The 9,837-nt window shown below is 38.1% G+C and overlaps 1 protein-coding gene across 1 annotated transcript; it reads right to left on the reverse strand.

Moving 5' to 3' along the window:
- Nucleotides 1–3,308: 3,308 nt before the first annotated feature.
- Nucleotides 3,309–9,294, reverse strand: LOC140229901 (ATP synthase subunit g, mitochondrial-like). Its single transcript, XM_072310100.1, has 3 exons — nucleotides 9,174–9,294; nucleotides 5,230–5,390; nucleotides 3,309–4,047 (listed from the first exon to the last, which is right to left on the reverse strand). Exons 1-3 carry the CDS (start codon nucleotides 9,256–9,258, stop codon nucleotides 3,919–3,921), a joined length of 375 nt encoding a protein of 124 aa, XP_072166201.1. The 5' UTR covers nucleotides 9,259–9,294; the 3' UTR covers nucleotides 3,309–3,918.
- Nucleotides 9,295–9,837: the final 543 nt, after the last annotated feature.

Below are 9,837 nucleotides of genomic sequence, written 5' to 3' on the forward strand. Positions count from 1 at the left end.
TCATCACGTCATATTAATGACCTGCTTAGTGTATCATGGTTTTGTTGTAAGTTTGCTTGTTTTTTAATTGATTGTTTGTTTGATTGATTGATTGATTGATTGATTCTCGTACTTTGGTGTCCTCAATAAGAATTCTTCGTTAGGCCTTTACATTGGATATTACAACAAATATAATAGGTATACAACTTGTATATACATAAAATGCATTCAAGTGCACACACAAACATCACACAAACTGGAAGAGAAACTGCTTCATTACCTAATAATAGAAGTAAAGGCGTACACACTGGTACAGATGGGTGATGTTCGTTAGTCTGAAAGCTCTTTCTTTCGAAACTCACAAATTTGGTACACATGAGTATATTCTTCGCAAATCTTAAAATGAAGGAATATGTAGAGACGACGAGTCCTTAATACGAGCCTTCGAAATTACCAACCTTCTTTCATTTTCTAATTAGCAAACCCTCGGAATAACGAACCTTTTTTTTTTTTTCATTGCGAACTTAATTAGTACTTATTATTTCATTTTTGAACCTCAGGAATAACACATCTTCAGGACAATTAACTGTTACTATACAGATAATGTCAGCAATTGTGATAAAGGTGATAGGTTTTCCTTGTCAATAGATACGCTTCCATTTTCTCTCAAGTGATTCGAATGCAATTATAGGCCTAATAATCGTAACATTTCCTTGTAAATCGTAAAAGGTCAACAGTATATAAAATCCTCTTTTTATTATAGATCGTGATTTTGCGAAAACATTCCATTTTCTGCTCACGAGACATTGTTATTAATACGCTTGTTAAGGATGACGTTTGAGGCCATCAATGACTGTAGATCACTGCGAGTTGCAAACATAATGCATTACAAAGATAAATTATTAAACAATAAATTATCCTATTTTTCATATTCATGTTTGTATCATTTCGTAAACATCCGAGCTATGTAGCATACAGGTTGAATTCTTGTCCGTTTACATCTTATATTCTATAAGTCCGAATGATTGACATAAATACTGGAAAACGAGTTTGATATTTGAGTCATTTATGAAGTGACAAAACGTACAATGTCTCACGAACATACTTGTATCTGGCTCTCAGTTGGATCTGTGCGGGCGGAAGCTGGTCTTATGTTAGCCACTTAGAATCTTTGTAATTTTCTCGGTATATACAGAAGGGGGTCATCCCACAAGACCGTACTCTCCCGCTCTCGACGGTAGATCTCCCGCCGAAAGCCTATTTTTGCAAAATCTCCTGTTCTCCCGCTTGAGATTTAATTTCTCCCGCTTGAAATGATTTTTTACTTAGTGTCATCGTATGTAGAAAAATAAGCCTTAGATAGCACAAGATAACATCTAGAACCCTAGAGTAGGACCCCGGCAGCAAGGAACTTCGCTCCGCGCACATCAAGTTGGAGTCTCCCGTTTGCTAAGGGTTTCAGGCGGGAGAATCTCCAGAATCGCATCAGAAGGTGCTTGGGGTTGGAGTCTCTAATACCGACACCCACGAGTCACACTCTACTGTGCACACGAGTTCGTCACTGAAAGGGAGGTCCATGGGTCATACAGCTCACGAGTCATACAGCCCATGAGTTCGACGCTGGGCAAATAAAGCCCATGAGTTCGACATGTCTAGGTAAAAACAGCCCACCAGTTTGACAGATACAACACGGGCTTAATGTGTCGGTCTTGTGGGCCTTGTTAGCTTAGTGTCGAACTCATGGGCTGTTTAACTCATGGGCTGTATGACTCGTGGTGTCGGTCTCGTGACGTGCACCCTACAGAACTACGTATATGTACTACATTGTACCTTGTACATGTGTCTTTGCCGTATTGATAATCAATGTTCTTTCTTTTTTTTTTTTTTTGTGTTCATGTTTGTGTATTCTTTCATAAAATGAAAATACATTGTACACATATAGTTAAACTTTTGTCATCCGTGGCTGTTCCTACACACATGTAAATTAACATGCGTGTTGTAGTTTCTCCGTTTAAATAAAATTATATACACATGTACACACACACATATATATAGGCCTACATAATATCTAAATATGTATACATACATATATTCACACATATACAATGTTATTATACATACATGTATATAATACACACACACACACACACACACACACACACACACACACATTATACATGTATATCATAATCTTATGAAACCATAGTACAGGTACTAGTATCATCATAATCATCGATCATCACTATTAATGTACACTCGTATTTGAATTTGATTGCTGGTCTGTATAGAAGTTGGCAGCCTAGTGATATCCCTATCTTGAATGTACATGTACGTGTATTTTTTTTTTTTTGTGCGACACAACCACTTACAACACACACACACACACACACACACATACGTCATGACCAATACCATACCACCTCCTACAATCAAGAACAAACAAATCACATCACCTTATAATACTTTTATCTGTGTGTTTTTTTTTTTGTTTTTTTTTCGCTACCTCTTAAAAGCATGGGATAATTTATTGCAATATAATAACCATATTTTGTATATCTTGTATGTGATTTCTTTTATCTGTGGACTTTTGATTTGGTCTGTATCAAAAGTAATCCAGTCACTGTTCAAACATTTTGATGGACAAGCTGTACCCTGACAAGTTGATACAAGTGTATGTGAGATACAATGTTTGTATGTGTAAAACTTGTACCTCGTTCAGTCTCGTCAACTGGACATGATTCACCGAGACAAGTTTCACATCCGATCAAAGTCACTTCTCCAGTACTGACTGATGAGCAGGAAACCTTCTCCATGAAATGAAAGGGCAATGCTCAGCAGCTTTCTCTTTGTCTCAACACCAAGGAATCTTCCAGAAGTCCACCGAGTTGAGAAAAAATTCTCTCTGTGATTTCCAGATAAGTCCTGGCCCCCATTTCTTATAAAGTTGATATGATAGCAACTTTAGCTGGAGTGGGAATTAAACAACAAGAATCCAGAGCTCTTCCTGATTGGCTGTTGCTATGGGAAGTTGGCAATCCAGCAAGAGTTGCTATCCTAACATCTTTCATGAAATGGGGCCCAGGTGTCCTGAGCCAACAAGCAATTTTACCATTTTCGACCCAATGTGTGTATAACAATAAATTGAAGTATATTGATGCTTATAAAATTCCCAGAAGCAACCGCATAAAGATTAACAAGAGTGAGTTTATGGAACCCTACTGGATCAGAAAAGTCAACAGACCAAGCAGCTTGATACACATGTATAAAGCAGTTTTATCCTGCCACATTACTTGAGACACGTGAGGAAAGATAGAAACAATGACACCAGGTTTTAAAGTTTGATAAACTTCTTTAATCTTACAATCAGAGGTTGTAAAATTCACACATTTCCATTTTGCCAGAAAAGCAACTCACAAACCTTTTTTCCCCCCCAATTCAGAGTTCATGCCAAATCATTCTTTAGATCTTTGCATCAATTCATCAAGGTATGTGAAACAGGACAGATCATCACATTCAAATGGCAAATTAACAACTAAATTCACTGAAAGATTGGTCACATAGACGTACATCTACATGTTTTATTTCACAGTGATATTAAAAGTGTTAAGCTGCTCTTGCAAATATTACTTGAGCAAACTTTTACATCAAGATTTCCACTCACAAACCCAGGTGGACTGTGTGTATTTCAATGACATTTCCCTGACATTTGAACTCTACCCTGCGACTGCAATACTGCAAGTATGCATCAAGGGCCATTACTGCTGGTCTATTTTTTCTGGTGTAATGGCAAATGTTGTTTCTCACAAAATTGAAACGTGCATCGAGTGCATGGACAGGTACCACTGCAAAGCACAAACACCTGTCGGCACGATCAAAATACAAATACACTCTTGGAGACTGCTAAATATACAAGTGAGGCGAGAGGGAAGGAGGGCGGGCTTAGATGTATCCATGAGGTTCGTAGTCTGATTTCACGTTGTAGCCGATGATGCTTCTCCTCCCGATCTGTTCGCCGATGAAGAACCAGAAAGCCACCTCTGCACAGACCAGAGTGTTTAACCACGCCTCCTATAGAAGAAATGCACCGAGCCCAAGATTACAGGTAAGGAAAGATATTTACACAGCTGAACATATACCATAAAGACTGCTAAAAATATGCACCAAGGCACCGGCAAACTTACATACAGGTTGTATAATACTGTACAGCCAGTCTCATTAGGCAAGAGTAGTGCACATTTTTTTTTTTTTTTTTTTTTTTAACATCAACTGTCTGCTCTCTTTATAAACAGAACAGAGTTCCTGTACATTTTATGGGATTATTAAAAAAATGAATGCAGTGTATCAAGTACATGTACATGTACTTATTTTCTTTATAAGACAAAAATCCTTCGTACCAACAGAATTAAAATGTTACCATATTAACAAAAACTACAAGCAAATAATTTGAAATCCAAATTTCCACCAGCCTATGTTATGAGTGATCTACAACATAAATGAGGATTTCCATTTACAGTTGAACCTCTATTATCCGGCCTCCCTTTATCCGGATCTCTCTATTATACGGACGCAATCTCGCCATGATTTTTTTTTTTTTTTTTTTTATGATTACGGGAGGAAAGGGGGATTCCCAACTCCTTGAGAACTCCTACACAAACACACATGAATTACATATTACTTCCAACATGATCAACATACATTACATCAAATTTCCTTCCATACTGCTTACCCTCAGACATTTTAACATCCCCAAACATCCCCAAATGTAACAATGAAAAGGTTGCAGTATACACATTACTACATGTGGTACTACAATGGGCTACATGAGTACATATCGTGTATGTATATGTGTACATGTATAAAGCATTGAGTCTCCCATATCCGGCCAAATCCCTTATCCGGATGAGCCCCGGTCCAGACTTGTCCGGATACGAGAGGTTCAACTGTACTTATAGCTTTGCCCTGGTGATTGCTGCAAATAGATATCTCTCTTTCTCTTAATTCTAATTTGTTTTGATGAAGAAAATATAAAGAAAATTTAATGAAATTTGATTTTACGTGAAAAATACTCATTCTCTTGACTTTGTACGCATACATTTTTCCGTTCATCACTGTACATCCCAATCATGAATTCAACCACTCGTGAAACTATCGGGGAAGTCCCCACTTACGGAAATTTAGACTTGCTAAATATATTGTGTATATGACATGTATACAATATGTAGTAAGGGATCAAACGTGAAGTGTACATACCTTGACTGTAAGTTGTGCCCATTTGCCTGTCCTTGCTGCCTTGATGATGTCCATTACACCTTTCTGCACGGCAGGGAATTCCCCAGGAGTGGGCGGGACAAGTTCTACCTTGGCATAGTACCAGAACTTGGCTAGCCGTGGCTTTGAATACTCTACAGCTTCTGCAAATATGAAAACAACAAAAATGCTTGTTTGTTTTTTCCCATTGTAATACACATTTTGCTCTCAAAAACAACAAACGATGAAAAAAACAACAAAAAGGAACAAAAACAAATACACACAATGGACCTGTGTGCACAAATAAACAAAATTTTAAAAATCTCTGTGCTTTTAATAGTTAGACAGTAAAGTACTGTTGATGTACAATGTACAAATGTACTGTAGCTGTCTGAATACACAGAAATCTTCTTCAGATTATACAGTATGTCCCCCCCCCCCAAAAAAAAAAAATATTTTAAAAAAAAATTGATTTAGCATCGATAACTTTCAAAATACAATGTAATTGAGCAATCCTAATGTTATTTCAGGGTATGAAACTACAATTTATGACTTCTTACATCTTGCAGAAAAGGCCATTGAATTTGGTTTAAGTGGTCACAGAGAAATGTGGATCATTGCAAAGCACGTCATGGGTCTGTTTCTTCCAAGTTTAGCACTTGGCTGCTCATGGCATCATAACACAATGGACGAAACTTGGAGGGAAGAGATTCTTGACACGCTCGACAAGGATCCCCATTTCTTTGTGAATACTGATGCAAACTGGATGGGCTTTTCTGTAAGATGCCTGTTATAAGTTATAGTTTCATATCTTAAAATTGCCTTTTGATTTATTCACTAGTTTTTAAGTTATTGTTGCAGAGACTCCCATTGTATTTTTTTTTTTTTTTTTGGGGGGGGGAGGGGGCAGACAGTATTTAAACAGATGAGATATCACAAAATGCAATGTACATACTTTTACATTTCTTTACTGAAACACACATCTCTTTCATATGTGTGATTTTATACAATTTCTTTGGATTCACTATAACCTTCTGTAGCACACGTGCTGGTACCAACACATTTCACAACATACATTGTTGTTCCATAATACAATGTACTTTGATCAAAACAATTCGATGATTCTTAAATACAGAGCTAGCTGTGGAACATGTTGATTAAACTGATATTCACATTCACTTTGCTCTCCACAAGAAATGCATTTATACACTTTGTACTAAGGTAATTTAAGCGATGGCTATCAACCATTTTCAGGATTATGTAATCCAGATTTCTATAATGTGAATTATATGTATTCTATGAATGTCAAAAGTGTTTTTTGAAGCAAATCTAGAAGTCACAGAACTGCTGACATTACATAAAAAGGACAATATTCTACAGTGTAAATGCATTTTTTTAAATGGACTAATGAAACCTCATCTGTTATAAGTTTTGTATTCAACTTTGTTGAGAAAAGAAGTCTGCTCTTCTCAGCTAACTGATATGCATCATAATTATGCAGATCAACATTCTGTAAGTTCAGACTAGCTATTGTAAGAATTACAGTAATCTTAATTTTGCCCTTGGAGTTTTCAAAACTAGAAACAGTCAGCACTGGTACTTTCACAGCCATGTCAAATGTACCATGTACAGTGTACATACATGTACATTGTACCTCACACAACCAAAATGCAACAAGCAGATTTGAATTAAATTTTGTCAGGAACGTGTTGTTTACATGTTGTTTGCATTTCAATACAAGCTGTGTACAGTTGAAGTCCCGAGATTGCAGTGTACAAAAAAACATATACAACAAAGTTGACTAGATACAGTAGATTTTCTAGTAAATTCGACTAGAAGTAGAACTAGAACCTCTATCAAGTCTCCATCATTACATTTGCGATTAATCCCAAGCAAAGTAATCCCAAGTCCCTGTGGCCCTATCACCTATGGATTGTACTTTCAGATCCATTTCTGCCTTTTCATGAAACAGAGATGGTGAGAATGGAGTGGAAAACATTGCATAATTTGTACTTGTAGGAAAATAAACTTGCCTGAAAACCAATAAAAACTTACATGTACAAAAGGTAATCTATGAAAAATGACAAATTTTCTTTGCTTCATGAGGTGGTGTGTGATGCAATTGTGTGAGAGTTGTTGTTACTTATTTCAACACAATTGTAGTTACAGCAATATCAAGCCCCTCCTCTCTCACAGTCACACGTGTGGTTGTACAACATCCAGCCACTTTCAGCCAAATTAGCAATCACTGAATACAATCACAGGCGTGTGGCTGGAAATGGATGCCGGTATACAAATTGTACATGTAGGCCCTACTATACACAGGTCACAGCCCTCTTGCTGTACACAAGACAAGTGTCACAATGCGTGACGCTTCGCACGGCGTATATCGTTAATACTCATTAGGGAGCTTTAGATTTGCGGCGCGGACGTTTGAGAAGATTGTGGTGGACGTTCCCCTCTCCCCTTGCGTTGTGCTGAAAAGTCACTGAGTCAGAGCTACCAAGTCTCACGCATTCTGCGTGAGACTCAAGCATTTAGGGTCTGTCTCACGATCTCACGCATGGCACCCATTTTTTTCACGCATCTGGTGAAGTCTGCAATTTGGGCCAAAAATAAGGAGCATAGCTCAAAGGATTAAAGTGATAGTTGCAATTGAAGGTATATTTCCCTTTTGCCTTTCAAAATTACATGTAGTAAAAAATAGTCACTTAAGTATGCACCAGGTCGCATCATTAAGAGCTAATAATTAAAAAAAGCTCCCTACCATGGGAGGGGGACACCCTCCTCATTCGCGTGCGCATGCATGCGAACGCCGAGCTCCGAGTCATAAAAATCTCACTCATAAAAGTTTTTTGAACTTGACATCTCTGCTGAGTTTTAGATTACGCTGGGACGCAATGTATAAAAAATAGAATGGCACCCCAATGTTTGTACATGAAGTTCTCTACGTTGTGAATTGAGCAGATGTAAAAATACTATATTACTGAATAGACACCTAGCCCAGAACGCGTTCTACTGTACATTGAAGTAAAAAACTCGGATGACGCAAGACGCGTGTTTTTGTGCATGCTCCGAACTTTTCTTTTTCCTCTGAACATCCCCGTCGGCGTCGCGAAAATCTAAGTTGAAGGCTCTCTAATAGTCAGGCTAGAGCAAAAAGTAGGGTGCCGTACATCAAATCTAGATTCTCTATTTGTATATGCTATGCACAGATCATGTTAGATTTTATTTTTGCCTAGGAGCGCAGCTTCACCTTATTTTTACTTGATTTTACAGACACACGCGTGTGGCTAGTATGATATTAGAGTCTAAATGTGTAAATTAACTGCATCAACTTTACGCGCAATGTCCTGGACCTGGTACAGGTCATGGACGGTGTAGCATTAGACTAAATTTATGTCATGAGAGTCATACAATTATAGCAAACTTCAGTCACTGAAATCTGAATTTCAGCCTGCCTGTTTGTTACGGCGTGCCATGGCAATTGGAATACGGTATCGCATTTGACCGCTGCTGCATGCTGCTCTGCTGCTTGACCGAAAGATCGGTCTGTATCTGTCCGTCGGGGAATGTTCCGCGGAGACTACGTCTGGCTTCACGGATCCCCTCCGTATACGGAGGACAGCGTCAATGGCAAAATATAAAAGAGTCCTCCGGACAGACGGATCTTTCTGTCTACTCTGCTGCTAGATGCTGAGTGCTGGTCGGTACAGCAGTGTCAGATGGTACACTGTACATGAAGCACGTACACATACACACTGCACTAAAACGTTACAGCACACTGTCTGTACTAGGCCTTACACGGTGCCGTATTCACGTCACAACACACACGACACAAGTAACACGAGAGAATGCCTATCATAGATTGGTGAAAATTCAAGCATTGGTTGTAAATTAGCCTACAGAACTTATCCTGTGGTAAGTATGATGAACAATAAACGCACCTGAAGCAAGTTTAGGACCTTGCGTTGCCAAAGAAGTGCCTAATCTTTGGCCAACTCCAACGAGTTTCTGTGCTGCACGAGCCATCTTTCCGCATGAACAAACCGGCAACCGGAAGTCAGAGGTCGAATTTATCGATATGAGGTCATGCGATATCGATACTAAACTGGCTATCGCAACAATGCTCCATGCCATGCACACACTACTCCATGGGTATGTTTTGCTTGTTTGTTTGTTTTTGAGTACAAAACAACGTATGTAACATTTTTTTTTTTTTGGTTGTATATGTAAAAAAAAAGGCATCATTCTGTGGTGTAAAATCACTCTAATGTTAAAGGAATGTTATCAAAGTTTTGTGCAAATCACAAGATAAGATAATGCATGAACCATTAAGGAATATGGTACATGTACATACACTTTATGTAAGTTTCAATACGTTCAAACTATACAAAGAAATCTCATTTTTTTTTAAGGCTTATCATCAGTGATACCAGTGGAAATACACATGCATTTGCCCTATTCAGACACAAATTGTGTCTTCCTGACTGGTACATGTACCAAGGATTTTCTGTTTTTAGTCATAAACTGAATTCTGTAATTTATTCTGCTTTGTGTTTCTTTTGTTCTGGTGGTATGCCATCTTGAATTCTCTCGCGCTTGGTCGTG

This window comes from Diadema setosum, chromosome 6 (assembly GCF_964275005.1).
Source record: "Diadema setosum chromosome 6, eeDiaSeto1, whole genome shotgun sequence".
Lineage (NCBI taxonomy): Eukaryota > Metazoa > Echinodermata > Echinoidea > Diadematoida > Diadematidae > Diadema > Diadema setosum.

Coding starts and splice junctions, on each gene's coding strand:
- LOC140229901 (XM_072310100.1), bottom strand. CDS start 9,258: ATGGCTCGTGCAGCACAGAAACTCGTTGGAGTTGGCCAAAGATTAGGC. Junction 5,391..9,173: donor AGGTCCTAAACTTGCTTCAG/GTGCGTTTATTG, acceptor TCATATTTGCAG/AAGCTGTAGAGTATTCAAAG. Junction 4,048..5,229: donor GGGCACAACTTACAGTCAAG/GTATGTACACTT, acceptor TTTCTTCTATAG/GAGGCGTGGTTAAACACTCT.